This window comes from Hippocampus guttulatus, chromosome 2 (assembly GCF_054856545.1).
Source record: "Hippocampus guttulatus isolate MCC_2025c chromosome 2, RoL_Hgut_1.0, whole genome shotgun sequence".
NCBI classification, from domain to species: Eukaryota; Metazoa; Chordata; class Actinopteri; order Syngnathiformes; family Syngnathidae; genus Hippocampus; species Hippocampus guttulatus.
The window spans coordinates 18,195,828-18,213,817 of NC_141262.1; the positions used below are offsets into that span (position 1 = coordinate 18,195,828).

A 17,990-nucleotide genomic window follows, 5' to 3' on the forward strand; every position below is an offset into this window, starting at 1 on the left:
AATTTGTCTTCATATTTTGTCGGCCCACTATTATTTTCCAGCACTGCCTTAAAGGCATGGACTTCATTCCCATGTCCTTAAGAAGAAAAAATAACGTTTGAAATATTGCCTATACATTTTCAAATGCACCCAAGATTAGAGTTTGACCAACATCCTGGTATCAATTGTGTTTGACCTTTATGGTTCCACTGTATAACACATGCAACATCTCAAGCATTAATTCATCACCTTTCTGATCACAGCCTCCATTTAGAGTCACATTACAATCAAGATCAATTAAAACTTTTAACAAACCCTGCTGCTAACCGACTGGCGTTACAGCCATACGATGAAGAGGTTTATTACGCTTTATGAGCTCCACACAAAGCCAGAGCGCAGAAAGCAGCTCTTTTCATAAAAGGAGCATGACTCTTTGTAAAGATCTGATGTGAACAAGCTAATTAACCTGGTTTTTCCTCCAACAGCCCCATGAGAGCGAGACTGCGCCTTTTGTCCATTTGGGAGTGTGTGTGTGTGTGCGTGTGTGTGTGTGTGCGTGTGTGTGTGTGTGTGTGTGTGTGTGTGTGTGTGTGTGTGTGTGCGTGCGTGCGTGTGTGTGTGTGTGTGTGTGTGTGTGTGTGCGTGTGTTGGGCATCGCCACGCTCCAGAGAGGGATGGGTGAAATAAGTGTCACTGCCTCATTTCTCCGACTTCATTAAAACATGGCAAATGACTGCAGACACAACACGGGACAGACGTCTGAATGAAGCTGGTGATAGATTTAGCCACACATCAAGCACCAAAAGGCTTTCTAACCTTTTTTTGATGATTCTGCATGGAAATTAGAAATGGAATGGTGGGAGGAGTGGTGCATTCAAGGGGAGGAGGGGGGGGGGTGAAATGGGGGCACAGTGAATTTTAATCCACCGATAAAACAAAAGCTGCTTCTCGCTTTCCATCTGAGATCTTTTCATCCTGTTTTCAAGGGCGAAGGAATCAAAGACGAGATGATTGCAGAAGGGTCGCGCATCATGCTTCTACAGTGACAATCAAGATTCCGTCCTCTGGCCCATACGGACACAGTGATCTGCTCTTAAAATGCACCCCATTTCTGAGTTTTGGGGAGATCAAACATTGCTCAGCCTTCTGGCTAGAAACTTGAAAGAATCACACATGGCGTAGCCATTGTTGCGGCTCCACATAACCGACCAGGAAACCACAGCGGAGCTGAGTAAAAAAATAAATAAATAAATGTATACATACATACATATATATATATATATATATATATATATATTGTATATATATATATTTGTAATTATGTAGCTGCAGAGCCTCGGGTACACTTTAATAAATTCTCATTAAATTTTCATGGAGGTGCAGGCTTAATAAGCAGCTAATCAGGGCAAGAAAGCAGCTGCAGGATAAGGAGTGCGACTTGCCCCAACTTCACAGCTTGCCATTAAGTCCCCTCATCGCCCCCATACTCACACTTGCATTATTCGACTGGCACTATGTTGTGAGGCGAGGTGTTATGAACGTTTCGTGGTGAATAATGGATGGGACCCGAGGGTATGGTGGACTAAGTCCTTTCATGCCGGGGTCCTAAAGTATAGCCCCGGGCCGTTTGCCTTGGCAGAGGCAAGCTGAGCTGGTGGTGCTCTGACAAGCGGGAGCAATAAAGATTGGGAGCTCTCTGATACGGGGGTCTGTCTCAGCATTCTTTTAAGGGTTCACATCACACGTCGCGTTGCAGTCGTATGAATAAACTGCAAAAATCAAAGAAACGGGAGCAAGGAATACGTGTCCGACCAAGAGATCTTCAGGTCATTGTTCTGCAAAGGAACAAAAATCAATACCAAAGTAGACATTAGGATAGGTCCTTCCTCACAGCAAGGAAGCTATTTACATCGCATTTATTTATTCATTGATTGTACCCTCTTCGGTGAGTATTAGATATATCACTGGTCTGTGTTGAAAAAGCATAACATTAAGTCAGTGTGCACATTAACAGCCAGACATGCTGTCATGAATCCCAGCCCCATCTATCCAGTTGCCATTTGCGATTGATGTGTCATCTGCAGGTGGCTGTTGCCGAGTTTGCTAAATGAGACCATAATGTCATTTTGCTCCATTGAAATCACGGTGACGCTTTGACAGGAGGCGCCGGAAGTGACTGTGAATGTCGAGGTACAGGACATTTCGTCTCATCAGTGTAACTGCCCACACACTCAACCAGGCATGGGATTGGTGCGAGGCAAAGGTCAGCGCCATTGACATCATTAAAATGTGACAACATTGCAGGCTCTTGCTGCTATGGACAAGCATTGACTTGTGAGGGGGATCGGGGGGGATATCCCGCCCCCAAACCCCCCAAGCTCGCATCAGAGACCTGTCTATCTCTGTGTGTGTATGTGTGTGGTCTGAATAGACAAGGCCGGATGGAACATGTGTGGGTGTGAATCATGGGGGACTGGATGTAGACACAGGCACCGGCCGGCTCTTCCACTCTTTGGCTGTATAGTCTGACTTCATACCACTTAGGGAAAGCAAGCAAATAGATACATGCACACCCACTCATGATATATGAGCTGCAACCATCATAAATCAAAGCAATAAAATGTAACAAAAGTAGGCTCGGCGTGTTTGAAAAGCACAGCTGGGTCACAGGCTGGGCTGTCGTTTACAACCCGTGTCCTTCTCATTCACTTCCTCTTGACAAAACAAGGAAAAGACTGCGACTCGTTTTAAGGAGCTGTAATGGAAGACCAACTGGAAGAAGCTCCAGTATTTCATCTCCGCGCAAACAAAGATATCCGTCGCATCCACCCCCCACTTCACACTCTCCTGCTCTATGCGCATGTGGGTGCCCAGTCAGCCAGTACTGTACTCAACTGCAATGACATGAAAACAGAGCATTTCAACCGTTGCCATTTCTGTAGCCTCAGCGTGGCTTCTGAGCCACCCAGCAATAAAATCTAGGGATTGAAAATGCACCAAAGACAAATTCATAACAGTGCTAAAAGTACTTATGCTGTATTTAAAGTGAAAGGTTGGAAGGAGTTGAGTGTGTTGATAGCAATTTAAGAACATCATGAGAAATATTGCAGGTAAAGTGTATATGACATGTAATGTGAAGCTCCTGTGTTAAAAAAAAAAAGATCTTCCAAGAACAAAAATGATAAAATGATGCATGACAGTAGTGGTCCATTTGCTTAATTGCTGGAAGTTAAAGTTATTATTGTTATTATCTTACACGTCCCACCTCAGCCATGAAACGGTACAAACCAATCTGCATAATTAGTTACATGGAGGCAGAGCAGCCCTAACGAGACAAATAATTTGAATGAATGCCCTGAGCTGAACTTAAATCAATGTTTTTATGTTGAGCAAGCAGCTTGCCAAAGTGATTGGTGGAACATGGGGGAACTATTAACCATCAAACAGCTAACGGGCAGATAATCAAGAAGCTGATGCATGGTCAGGGAGGATGAAACACACACACACACACACACACCAAGGAGCAAGGAATTATTGGTCTGAAGAAGCAGTAACAGTTCAGTATTCAGCTATCAGCTATATAGATAGATAGATAGATAGATAGATAGATAGATAGATAGATAGATAGATAGATAGATAGATAGATGCGTGTGTGAGAGAGAGAGATGGAAAAAGGGAGAGAGAGAGGATACATTTTAACATTTATTGGTTCCATTTTCTATGAACGCAAAATGATAAAAATGATTCCCTACTCTCTCATTCCAGTACAGAAGCAATGAGCAAGCTAAAACGTAGTAGTTGGGGAAAAATGTCGTCTTTTATCTTTAACTTGCTTCAAGATATATGTCATTCGTTCTTCAGGAGCTTTAACGGCATCACGTGTTCACAATGGACTCATTGGAAGATTTATCCTTCCTTGCGTAGACAGATTAAAGCCTGGCTCATGCATCCTAAAATAACCTGACTGGACTGCACCTCATCATCTCCAATTCTCGACCAGGCAACTCCCCGATGATGCTCGATGCGGTCTTGTGTCATTGCATTTGAATCACTGCACAAATTTTGTCATTGTAGATTCGTTCATCGGTCCCGCCGATCGGAAAGAAGCGCGCAGTGTGTGGACGTAAAATACCTTCTGTTGCATAGTTGTGGTCGCGAAGGAAGCTGCTGTTAATTTTTCGGGTGTCGCTCTCCTCCTCCATTGAAAAATCGGCTGCTTCGAGATCCTGACAGCGGCAGACCTCTCTCCCATCCTGGCCCGGTACCGTCAGCAGGCGGACCGTGGAACCAGCGGTGCGCTTGTCATCGCTCCAGATCTGCGGCGGAACGACTGCGATCAAATAGTCGACTCACTCAGGTGATGTCTCCCGCGTCAAAACGCATCAAACGGTGCCCGGTGGCGCTCCTAATTTTTTTTTTTCTTCAGTCGAAACTCTTTAAAAAAAATGTGGTCCTCTGCTTGTCGTTCCTTTCCAATGAATGATGCGCCGCCCCTCCAAAAAAGGAGGAAAAAATGCCAAGTGAAGGTGCAGCGGATCAGTCGTAAATCTCTCCTCCAGGATTTGACTTTAGGTCTAGGATGGCTCTTCTGCCCCCACAGAAGCAGCGGGGCGGGCGAGATTATGCGTCAACACAGCTCGCTCACGTTTGCATTGCCACATTCGCCACCTTTACGAAGGTTACTTTCCAATTCCTCCCACTCCAACGCCGTCGTCTTGTTTTCATTCACGGAGATGACTCACTGTGCATGCACATACATAAACGCGCGCGAGCACGCCGCTGCCTCCGCACTTCAGCAGAGGAGGACCCCTCCCATGCAGGCTGACACGCGCTCACAAACTGCAAATGTGGCGCGCGCGCGCGCAATCTAATACAGGATGCTGAGGACTGCTAGTCACGATAGTGCGTGTTAAGGTGACAGCAGCCTTATGGTCTCGTAGCAGGTTGACTCTTAAACCCCGTTAGACAATTTCCTCCACCCCTCTGCAGGGGCAACGACTGTCACTGCATATTTCTACAAGTGAGTAAAAGCTCGTGACATTTAAAATGAATTCATTCATTGGGGGAAAAAAATCAAAAGATGGCGGCGCAGTGGCAGTTACCTTTTGGGGTGAAACCTTGAAAGTCTCAAAGGCACCTTTGGGTGATATTAACTTAAACGTACCTTGGGTTGTTGGCGTTCACTTGATTCAAATACGGTACAGTAACAGAACAAAAGGCAAAACAAACTGCTTAGGTTTAGTGTAAACAGAAACCGATTTTGACATTTTAAAATGAAACATCAACAGAATAACTCTTCTTTTTATGAAAATGTACCAGCAAGAGTTAGTCCTGTACCAGGAAATGAAGGATCCAGTCAAGTGCAACAGTAAAATTTGAAACAGTATGATTTATGATGACATAGAAACACCACCAATGGCTTTCGCGCCATAAATTCTGGGCGAGTCTGTTTAAATTCTACTTCTAGTTGTGGTTGTACTGTCCTTTTGCCAGTAGACGACATGTACTCTGTTTGCAGACTAAAGGTTTAGTGCTGAGTGCAAGTCTAGCGCAAAGTGGAGAGTAACTGTGCGCATGGGTGGAGTTTTCTTGCATTTGGTATTTTGAAACTTTGCACAGGTCGAATTGTGCATAACGTGGCCGTTCCTCATTTGCATCAAAATCAGGGCAGGTGGAGGCACAGTACGCCCGAGTACACCGTGCTTGACATTGCGGGAACGGAAACAGACTCGCTGGGGTTCATGCCAGACATTGACAGGTAAACTGCAAAATCTCCCCTTGTAGATGATGTCATCAATCATGCATGCGATGTGGGCAGTTAGAGACGGTCTCGTGCCCAAGCAAATCATTCTCTTAATTGTTTCAACTGTGTCTTTGTGAAAAGAAGATTGAAGATTCAGTCACAACTAATGGGGCTAATTAATTCAATGTGTAGTGAGTTGTCTCCCAAGAACTTTAAAAACACGCAGACTTCACCACAGCAACAACAACCCGCTTACTCCACACTGATACGAGCAACATTTTCATTCCACATTTAGCAGAAGATGTGCATGCACCCGTATTCACTTTTGATTCACTCACTAAAGATGAATGAATATTCGTGGCAGTGTGCAAGGCTCTGTTGTCACTTTTTCTGAAGAGACGCATGTAACTGCACTCCTTCAGAAAAAGACGGAGGCTTTCAGGGGAATGGATCCCAAGAAATGTAAGCACAAAAGCTTACAAACCAGACACGGTAGAAGAACTTGTTAAGAAATGCAGATAAAAACAAGAAAAAAAAACAACAACAACAAACCCAGACGCTGATTAATTAGATTAGTAGGGCTACCGTCTGCACCTCTTGAAAGAAAGATCCCATTTAAAGTTTAATCACGCCTTCTCCTGGATGTACCGTAGTCTTTGATGGCTTCTTTGTGTATGTGAGAAAAGCATTTGTGTGAGCATCCCTGCTCTTATCGACTCATTTAAAGCTAAATCTCTTGGCTGCCACAAAGGGACGAGGTATCACCCCTTGCGCTAGCCCCCAGTGCACAGCAGCAGCAGTAGTAGCAGCAGCAATAAACGGATTGGGACCCCCACCCTCTCTTAAATGCATTAGCTCTCTAATCCACAGGACCATTTGCACATCAGATCCTCTGCTCCACTTCTAATGGGAATCTGGCTGTGAGGAAGACAGGCTTTCACCCCCCCCCCCCAAAAAAACCCTGCACCTTCCTACATATGCTATTTTACACACCATCACCCTGCACCTTCACTGGAATACATTACAGGGCATTATCCATGCGGGGAATAATGAAAGCTGGAGGAGAATTGTGAGGTTGCGTGCTTCCCTCGACAGTCATGGGCTCCCCAAATGAAATTTGCAGAAAAACGCTTCCATCCTTGACCTCCCGGATCTGACTGAGTGGTCCGCGGTGTTTCCCGTCTCTATCAATATTTAAACAGGATCTCGAAGGGACAATAGAGATACTCTGCCACTACTGAGGAATCAGCTGAGTTCCAGTTGAGCTGCGCAACTGAATGGAATTGAAATCAGTTAGACAATGTGTTTAATACAAAGGAGTCACACACTTGGAAGGTTCTTTTTTTTTTTTTGTCAGAGGTGAGAGGTTCGGTGTGTGTGTGTGACAGACAAATAAAGGGCAGACGTGCATGTGAAAGGGACACACTGCTTGAATCCAAAGCCTGAGATCAATGCCGTCTTTCTCTGCACTTATGCATATATATGCAGTATATATATATATATATATATATATATACACACACACACACACACACACACACACAGTATATTCCCATCAGATCTGCTGTTATCGATCCCAGCCAACACCTTGTACTCCTCTTGAGCCAGTTCCAAATGTGATGAAACAGTATGGCCAACAAACTGAAAGGAAGGGGCTCAGAACAATTACGCTGTTCCTCGTAAATTGGCCCCCTTACATGACCCTAGATCGATAACCATTTTCTCATGAAGGACCTCAAGTTCTGCATCTCACGGCTCATTGCTCACTCCCTCACATTGTTCATTGTGCCGCATGTCTTCTGGGTAAAGACCTGTGACAGCGCGGGCGCCGTGCTTCACCCTTGCACTGAATGCTCAGGGGGGTACGCACGCGAAAATTGGAAAGCGTGTACTCAATTCTCCTCGACAACGTGGGTTAAATTAGATTCTACCGGTCCAAACGTATCGGGACAATCACTGGGCAATGATATTTTAGTCATGACCAATTGCTTTCCTTGATGTGTGGTAATTGCTCGACTCAGGGAGTCCGGTGCAAGGGCGCTGTCTGCATACCAAGCAATGTAAGTGCACGTCGTATGTAGGCGTAGGCTTATCAGCAGTGACAGTACACGTTCAATAAAGATTTCATCCAGATAATGTACAAAATCAGTTTCAGAACCGTGGGGCGATAATCATAAAATATAAAATATACACAGATATTCTTTACTGTACCAACATAAAAGCAATGACCAGTCCGTTCCTGCCAAATAACTCCACGGCAGAAGCACAAATAGCTGATTGGCTCAGTTCTTTCATTGGAATTCATGAGGTTGAACTGATGTAACTAATGTTTTGACTGGTAGAAATTCTTCTGTATGCCGCAAGTTGGCGCTTTTGTGGTGGAAAAAAGGTGGACTCCAGGCAAGGCAAGTGCAGGATGTACCCAAAACAAAATGAATTTATACTCCAAAAAACAGACAAAAAGGGAAATGGTGTCTTCTTTTTTGGTCAGTTTTTTTTTCAAGCAAAACAATTCCATCATGACACCTTTTATATGGCTAGTGGAGCAGTGGTTTGAACAAAGTAAAACATAAAACATTAAAATGAATTGTGTTAAATGCGGCCACACAAAATGCTCAATTTGCACACATTGAAAGTCGCTGTTACATTGTCTCCATTTTGCACATCAAAATATTTCCATACAGCAGACGGTAATTATCAATTTTACAGAACACCAGCACCATGTTCGCTTCCCATGACAAGTGCCAGAATGTTCTCCCATCGGTTGTGTTTAACCTGTATATATTCTTTTGGCAATATCTGAGTAGGTCTGAATGATTTTGTTATTTTGTAGCCCTTAAAAATATACAATTAAATAAATTTTTTGTTTTCAAAAGCCATAATCATTTCCCCCACCGATTTCGATCATCTAAAAATGGCCCGATCATTCCCAATTTCCAAAAACGTGACCAAGACATCCCTCCCTTCAGTAAACATTGACTCCAAATTACGGCAGAAATCAGTGCAGTCAAATCACAAATGTTAAATTGTGCAAGAGGTCACAGGCCACAAACCCCAGGTCGGCCATATTTTCATGGATCAATACATTCTTTATTAATCCCATTTGGAAAATGAATAATATGGCAGATTGAGAGTACAGCGTTTTGTTTTTTTTGCAGTTTTGTGTTAATTAAATTAAATATAATGTTAATTCATGCAACAATCAGAGTTAAAAACGCCTGCAGTTTATTGCATGATTTCCAGGTGACAGATCTCTCTGTTATCAAAGAAAATGAGGATGATTATCATTCAGTTGCATGAAATTCGACTAGCAAGCATGCGCTGCCTTCCATTAACTATGCAACCCACCCCGGCATTAAAAGGAGCTCAACACATGGGGGTAATAGGATTGCCCTACCAGTCCATCTGTCAGGGGACTGAGCAGCAGCAAAGCCCAGCGACCAAGCACCCTGGCCCGGATCCACCTGCTCAGTCTGTCCTGGCTTTGCACTTTGCTCCGGAGATATTTACTCAGCATTAAAGCCTAACCCTTGTGGACACACCCAGCCAAGTGTGTAAATCATAGTAAAGGTGCAAGTGAGAAAAAAAGGGAGAGTTTGTTCGCTTCTAAATGAGATGTTGTGTTAATCGAGTACAGATGGGGATGCATTGCAGTCACTGGTGAATGAGTGTGAGTCGAGGAGGGGTCGGGAAGATGGGGTGAGAAGATGGAGAAGGGAAGAGGAGAAAGAAAAAATGGGAGGGGTGGATAGTTTTGCTATGGGCTTTAAATCAAGCCTACAGGCTGTGCCGAAACCAGCAGGCCTTACTCTTGCTGCCATTCCAATTACATCAGCATGTGACTAATGCTCCATTGCACAGTGTCCTCAGACCAGCAGGATTGGATTTCTTATCCCCTGACTCTCTTTTCCCCTCCCCCCAAAACCCACCCTCCCCAACTCCCTTGATAGTGAATTAATTGAAAAGAATGCATGTACAATCATTAGCTCAGGATGAAACACAAAATTCATCAAATGAATGGATTGTACAAGTGTGCTGGGCTTCAAGCACCCACCATGACCAACAAAATATTGGCAGTAAGACATAAATTGACAAACAGATGTAACAAATTAGCCTAAAGGTGAAAAAGCACACACACACACACACACACACACTGTGGATTAGTAGAAATATACACTCAACATGCTGAGTAGAGATGGTGCCACTTAAGCGGGAAGAAAAATCATTTCATTGTAACTCTCCGGTTGCTAGGAAACTGCAACTCAATTGGCATTGCAATGCAGTACAACAGCTGTCAACATAATTGGACAATTAACATCTTAAAATGTCTTTATGTTGCTTATATTCATTTCAATAAAGGCCCAAACGTGTCCCAACATGTTTTATACCGGTTGGGTTAATGGGCTGAATATGAAGTACATGTTCTCCAAGGAATGAGCTTTCATCAGTCAAATGATCAGCGACGCGTTCAGGGTAAAGGCGCAGACAATGGTCAGAACCATTTGCGTGTCTCGCAATACACAGACAAACTGTGCATGTTGTCAAGCATGCTATATTTATCCGACAGCACTTCTATATCTCTGGATGGGTGAAAGACCGCCAAGTGGAAAGTAGGTTAAGCAGGTTACAGAGTGAATGCAAAGCCACCTCCCCATATAGTGCATAAAAGGACATGAAAACTCCAGCGCTCATATTAAGAACCGTGGACAGTTTTGATGATTTGATGACAGATGATTTAGAAAATATAATATAATGATCACAATAATAATGCATTAAAGAAACTGATTTATGCAGTGATTCAAAGGGCTCGGTGCACAATCATATTTATAAATGCAATACGATGACAACCACTACACATGTCCGCGGAACTCAGAACCTGTCTGCCTGCTGCCACGTCCCCATTTAGTAGTGGCAACACAATGCCAAAGAGGTTTTCCCTGCACCTACCCAGTCATGTTCCAACCAGCCCCTTGTGACCACAGACCATGTACTCACTGCACCTCAGCCCAAAACTCACACACACACACACACACACACACACATTAAAAAATAGTCCCCACAAAGCACTTTGTCAACAAAAAGGCAAACACTTGCAAGTGCGTCTCATTTAGAGGCTGTAATCTCCAAGAAATCCCATTTGGCAGAGCAGCTGCCAGCGTGGATCAGAGATAGGCTGTAGTTTGGGTGCCCACAGGGCGGCAAGCTGTCCAGTCACACTTTTCTCTTTATTGGGCACGCATACAGTGCCCCCCCCCCTCCTGATTTCTGTGTTCTTTACATATTTATCCCATACATACGTTTTAGTTCATCAAACCAATGTTATTATCACACAGAGACTACCCAAAGAAATACAATATGCAGTTTCGAAATGGCAATTAAATGTATTAAGTCCCAAATACACACACACACACACACACACACATATATACAATATATATATATATATATACACAGTATATACTGTATATATATATATATACATATATATATATATATATATATATATATATATATATATATATATATATAGGATTTTTATTTTATATATATATATATATATATTTATATATATATATATATAAAATAAAAATCCTTGTCTCACCCCCCGGGTGGTGTCCGTCCCTCATTCAGACCAGAAGCTACTAGAGGCCGGGAAGCTTGAGGGTTCTGCGCAGTATCCTTGCTGTTCCCAGCACTGCACATTTCTGGACTGAGATGTCCGATGTTGTTCCCGGGATCTGTTGCAACCACTCATCTAGTTTGGGGGTCACTGCCCCGAGTGCTCCGACCACCACGGGCACGACTGTCACCTTTACCTTCCAGGCTCTCCCCAGCCCTTCTCTGAGCCCTTGGTATTTCTCTATTTTCTCGTGTTCCTTCTTTCTGATGTTTCCATCACATCACACACACACACACACACACATATATACATACACACACACACACACATATATATATATATATATATATATATATAGTAGTAATAATGTGTAATAATATATCTACAAATGGAGAAAACTGGGAAGAGTGGGCCAAAATACCTCCACAGCGATGTGGAAGACTCATCACCAATTATTGCAAATGCTTGATTTCAGTTATTGCGAGAGTAAGGGTGGCACAACCCATTAGTAGGTTCAGGGGAAAAATTACTTTTTCACATTGGGGCAGGTAGGTTTGGGGGGGGTTTGTGCCTTAATAAATTAAATTGGCATTTGGAAATTGCATTTGTTATATCCTTGGATTGTCTCTGTGTGATATTAAAATTGGTTTGATGAATTGAAATCTTTGTGTGTGATCAATGTGCAAAGAACACACAAATCAGGAAGGGTGTTCACATGAATATTTACACATACAAACATCCATGTCAACATACAAATTACATACATGCAGTCACACAAACACACATTTGAGCTCAGCGTGTATCAGCACCTCCAGAGATAAATGCCACTTGTTTTAATAGAAGCGTGTCACAGGCTCAAAGAAACAGATTGTCACAGGGAGAGGATTTTATTTTTATTGCTCATGTTATTGAGCTGGCATGAGGGATCACGGGGGCAAAGTAACCTCAGGGACTGATTATTTGAAACATAGCAGAGTGTGAGCAGAATTGCTTGCAGCAGTGGCTTGTCCATCTGTGTGCTTGTCATCTTGGATGTCTGTTGACAATATTGCTTCATGTACAATCGTCATGGCAAAAGTAAAAAGAAAGCCATAAAACCCGATTTCCCATAATTTTATAGAACTTGCACCAAACTACAATGCATTGATATGCCAAAACTTATTCGTACGTCTCATAGTAAGTGTCGATTATTATTATTATTACTATTATTATTCTTATAAACAAGTAGGTTGTACAGCAAAATGGTAGATAGTGTTTTATACAGTTCTGAGGTTTCAGGTTCAAATCTAGGCTCCAGTCTCCCGTGCTTGTGTGGGTTCTTGCAGGTTATGCACGCTTCCTCCTGCACTCTAATGACATGCTTCCAATTTTATTTGAAGCTTGTTTATTTGCCTCTATGTGCTCTGCGAATGGCTGTTGACCAGTCCAGGATGTACCTCGCTTCTTCCCAAAAAATCAGATAGGCTACACTCCAAACCAGCAACCCTACAGTTCGGATTAAGTGGTATAGAGGGGCAATTTCATATAAAATAGGTGGATATTCCGATTTTTCCAGGATTTTTTTCCACATTTCCTTCTATTTTCCATGATGAAATTTCCCAGTGTTTTTGAAGAATTTGGGGTGGGGGGTGCTTAATGCTTACTGCACAAATTCAAGGCCAGTTATGGACCACCTACTTCATCATTTTTGTTCAAAGAATTTGGGTATGGGTTTTTTTTCTAGTTTGATAGAAAATCTGGTTTGCACTTTTCTTCATTTTTTAAATACGATCTTATTTAATTATGTATGTATGTACTGTATGTATTTGACAAATCTCGTATTGACATAAGCTGAACAATAGTATTTTGGGTTGCTGTGGCTGTTTGTGTCAAGTACAAAATGTGTGGCGCACAGGGCGACAACAGTTGTTCATCGTTCGAAGCAGCAACGGAAACAAAAGGTCAACCGAAACGTCATTGGCGTTTGTATGGTGTGTTTGCGCCTCCTTGTGGAGTAGCCCTTCGGAGCAGCCCTAGAATTGCGCTCCCTCTTCATATCACCGTGGCTCAACTTGAGAGAGACAGTGTCCCTTTTCAACGCTCATATTAATAAAAACCTACTTGTGGTCAACCATGTTCCAGTAACTCAACTAAACTCAATTCAATTGTATTTAGAGAGCACTTTAAAACAACCACCGCCGTAAAGGTATAATTACCAAATATAAAAGTGCTGTACATGGAGCAAAAAATAAAAAATAAAATCATACAACAAACAATAAACCAATAAATTAATAACAAGGAGAGTAGAAAGCACAAACGCAGTAAAACTAAAAATCAAGTCTCATGCTGAGTCAAAAGCCAAAGAATAAAAATGAATTTTAAGATGGGTATTAAAGATGGGCATGAGCGAGGATCTTGCCTAACGTTCAGTGGGAGGTCATTCCAAAAAGAGGGACCAGCAACAGAAAAGGCTCGACACCCCCCCCCCCCCCCCCACACACACACACACACACAACCCTCCGCTTAGTTCTTGGTACTTCTAATAATGTCTGGTCCGCAGACCTGAGGCACGGGGCAGGTGTGTAGGGGCGGAGGAGCTCAGAGAGGTAAGGTGGAACGACGCCATTTAAAGATTTGCAAGCAAATAATAGGACCTTAAAAAGAACTCTAAAATGCTTAGGGAGCCAGTGAAGGGATGTCAGAGTAGGAGTTAAGTTCTTCCTCTTATGAGGCCCAGTCATAGAGGCGAGCAGCAGCATTCTGGACCAACTGGAGATGCTTCATGGAGGATTGGCTGACTCCAAAGTAAAGAGCATTACAGTAATCCAGCCAGGATGTGACAAAGGCGTGAATGACTGTTTCAAAGTGCTCTTGAGAAGGAGAGGCTTTACTTTAGCCAGCTGCCTAAGGTGAAAGAAGCTGGATTTCACAAAGGCACCAATTTGCCAGTCCAATTTAAAATCACTGTCCAGTTTGAGACCCAAGTTCAAGACTGTTGGCGTAAGATAAGGAGCCAGGGGGGCCGAGTCTGCATGATGGGATGTATCAGGGCCACTGGGCCCAAACACCACAACCTCTGTCTTCTTTTCATTGAAATTCAAGAAATGTTGTGCCATCCACGTCTTGATTTTCTCGAGACAGGTTAAAAGTGGCCTCAATGAGAAAACGTAGATCTGACAGTCATCCGCATTGCACCAAACAAGAATTATTTAGACGATTTTGTATCTCGGAACGCCAGGAGGGAACACTTTTCAATGACGGTACTTTAACATTCTAATGCTGAACATGAGAGAAAGCTTGCTGAGAAAAAAAAGCCAAAATTGGTGCAAAGGGGACAATGATGGAGGTTTCCTTATTTATATATTTGTACATGTACAATGAAAATTATATTCTTTAATATGCATTTGTTTGCATTGTTTCCATGTTTTCATTTGCTGGTGGTGTATTCTTATTTGTTTATAATTTTTGTATATTTTGAAGAAAACATTTGCAAACTCCAGTGCGTTTATCATAAACGTGTGTAGGAAGGGGATGCCAAAGGGGAGTCTCGTTAACATAACCCTTTTATGACTTCTGTTATCAAAGATATAACAAAGGAGCTCCTTATTTGGCAACTGTATGAGTCATTGGCGGGGTGAGGGCATATTTCACTGTAGATTTATAATTCGATCGATTTTTAGCATCACATTTGAACACGAGCATACACAAAAGCGGGAGGGACCGCTGAGCAAACCCAAGTGATCCTGGACCACCACCGTCTGGCAAAAATAAGTATTACAACATACACTTCTAGACTACGACTGTTGTACTGTAGTACATTTGACAATACAGTATGTGTGTGTGTGTGTGTGTGTGTGTGTGTGTGTGTGTGTGTGTGTGTGTGTGTCCCATTGGCCTAGAACAACAGAAGTCATTTGGTGAGCTCTGATGTGACGCAGTATCAATTACAAATCCATATTTGCTCCGCCTCTAGCCGCACAGTAAGCAGAAAAAATGCCCATCCTACTGGAAAAAAAAATCCAGCATCAACCAGTATGGATTATTTGCTGATATAAACTGCTTAGTCCCTGGTAAGATGTAAAGTTGGCCAGGGTGATCACAGATCTGCAATGTGAATTGGCTGGGCACTTTGTGATCATTTTACACCCTGATCATTCTTGTGTGTGTGTGTTTACTTGGGGTATTTTTGCTCTGATATTTCCATTTGTTTGATGAGCACAAACCTGCGATTGACTGGCAACCAGATACGGGTGTGCCCCACCTGCTCCGCGAAGATGGTTGAGGTAGGGTCCAGCACACCCGTGTCCCTCGCGAGGATAAAGCGGGTCACAGATAATGGATGAAAGGATGGATGGATGATGATCTTAAACATTAACATATGGAAATTATGGGAAGTACATCAGAATTTGGGAGGAGAGCCAATGGCTTTCCGTTGTCATGTACAAATATCTAAATGAATGTTTTTATTGAATGTAAACAGTAAACAACCCCAGTGCCAGAACAGCTTGGCCCAGTTGCACACTGTCAATACTAATGACATCTGGACACAAAACATCACTATGGTAACCTGGAAGCCCTGACCCTATCCCATCAACCCTCTGTAAAAAGATTGTCAATGAGCAAAAGAGAGATAGAGGGTGAGGAGGCAGAGACTGAGAGAATGATGACGATAAGGAGTGAACCTACGAAGCAAAAGAAAGCCAGAAAAAGAGCAATAAAAGAGGCAGCAGGTGGGAGTTAATAGGCCGGCGCCAAGTGCTTGGTATGGAAGGAGGCAGCTCAGTGTGCCACAGCCAAGCTCAACCTTCAACTCTTTGCTCGCTTAAATCCTCTTTCCCCCCCCCCCCACCCCAACATCCATCTCTACCTCTCTCTGTTCAACTATCTCGCCTGTAGACTCACGAGCACTTTTGAGTCAGCCAGATGGGCTGAGTGAAATAACCCTCGCCCCACAATGTGCCGTCACCCAAATCACTTAAGTGCTATTTACTGCTCTCTTGGGAGGCCAACTCCAATTACACTTTTGTCAAAATACTGTACGCCCTAAACACTTGCTAACAGATACGTTGTACCAATAAACTCAATCTGGACATCAGAGTAAAAAAAAAAGTGAACATTTGTCAAGAGATGCTGTTCAGCAGCATGTTGTGGAATGCGGTTACGGTGTTTTGCTTGCAATCTGAAGTATTGCAACCTCAGGACCTTCTGTTTTTGGTCAGTCAGCTCTCCCAATGCTTGTGTGGGTTTTTTGAGTTGCAATGGTAAAGCAAGACAGTTTACAATGATGCATCTTTATGACTGTCTAAATCCATCAAGTTTAAAGCGTTTTACCATAAATTTCGTGACGAAAATATTTCACACCATGTGGTCGTCACTTGCTTTCTTTATTGCTTGTCAATAAATGAGGTGGCACTTGAAAACAAATCATACACCAGTGACAGAGAGAGAATTGGCATGTCGAGTTATGCCTCCACTTGTGGCATCGTGCGTCATCCTCCCATCCGTGTGTGTGTGCGTGTGTGCGCGTGCGTGCGTTGGTAAGAGCAAGTGAAGAAAAGGGCAGAGAGGAAAGACATACTGGTTTTCCATCTATTTCTGCCTCAAACAGCAGCATTAGACTACGTACATATACGTCATGTACACAGCCCTTTGATTCGGTGGAGCTCCAGAAAACTATCTCACAAGAATAAGCATCAAATCTACCTTGACAATAGAAAATACTGCTCAGGGTGACACGCTATGTTATGAATTTACAATAGTATTGGGCTTTTCGAAGGGCGACAGGGACTGGTCTCACTTTCGCCCAAAGTTAGCAACAGAGGCTACAGCTTCCCATCACCTTGAACTGGATTCGCGGGACAGAAAAAGGATTGCTGGATATTATGGTTGCGTGCACTGCACTGCATCACACGGAGTCATGCTTTTATTATTTTGCACTTGTCATGTAGCTGTCATATGATGGAGTTCAAGTGTGACATTTTTTTGGGCCACATGATGTCACTTATGGCGTTAATCGACCGCATGTGGTGTCAAAATTAACATTAAGATTGTCCAAATTCGCCATGGATTTTGCAGTCCACGGAGACGACATGAGGAGGAGCCTTTGAAGGTGTCGAAGGAGCCAGCCTGCGAATTGTCTTTCTTTGGAAACCACGTGCAGTCGAGTTGCACTGGAAGTGGCGTCACGAGGCCGAAAATGCGGCCTTCAAAGGATGCAGCCTGCAAAGTTGGACACAGCCAGGAAATTCTCTGATGTACAGTATTTACCTAATGTAAATGACAGATTGGAAAAGATAATGTCAGAGGATGTAAAAAGTATACCAGATCTTCAAACAGATCGGGAAAAAAAAGAAATAAGTCTCTGTGGGTACTCAATTATTCTAGTCCTACTAAAAACACCTCACACCACAGGACACATGTTCATATTGACTTTGACCCAATAGAGGGGGAAAGATTATCTAATGCATCGCAGTTGTTATTGTGTCCCCCCGCCCCCCAATTTTTGCCATGTTAAGTGATATAAAAATCCACAATCACAAACTCCACACTGCCCATGGTGCTGACACGACAGCCAAATAAAAGTACATTCTTTCTATGCGTAGTCCTCCTTTTTCCAGGCCATGATTTTACTCTTGATCCATATCGACCCCGTTACACTGAGGTGTGCAA

At 43.0% G+C, this 17,990-nt stretch overlaps 1 protein-coding gene across 2 annotated transcripts in view; it reads right to left on the reverse strand.

The window, feature by feature from the left end:
- Positions 1-17,990, reverse strand: part of ppp2r2ba (protein phosphatase 2, regulatory subunit B, beta a) — a 41,447-nt gene that overhangs the window by 17,933 nt on the left and 5,524 nt on the right. Inside the window, exon 1 of one of the 2 annotated variants that reach the window (XM_086100232.1) lies at positions 4,112-4,866. The exons of the other annotated variant lie outside the window; for it this stretch is intronic. Within the exon in view, the coding sequence (XP_085956358.1) occupies positions 4,112-4,181 (70 nt within the window). The 5' untranslated portion in view covers positions 4,182-4,866. Of the gene's footprint in view, positions 1-4,111; positions 4,867-17,990 lie in introns of those variants that run through there. 2 annotated transcript variants of the gene reach the window in all.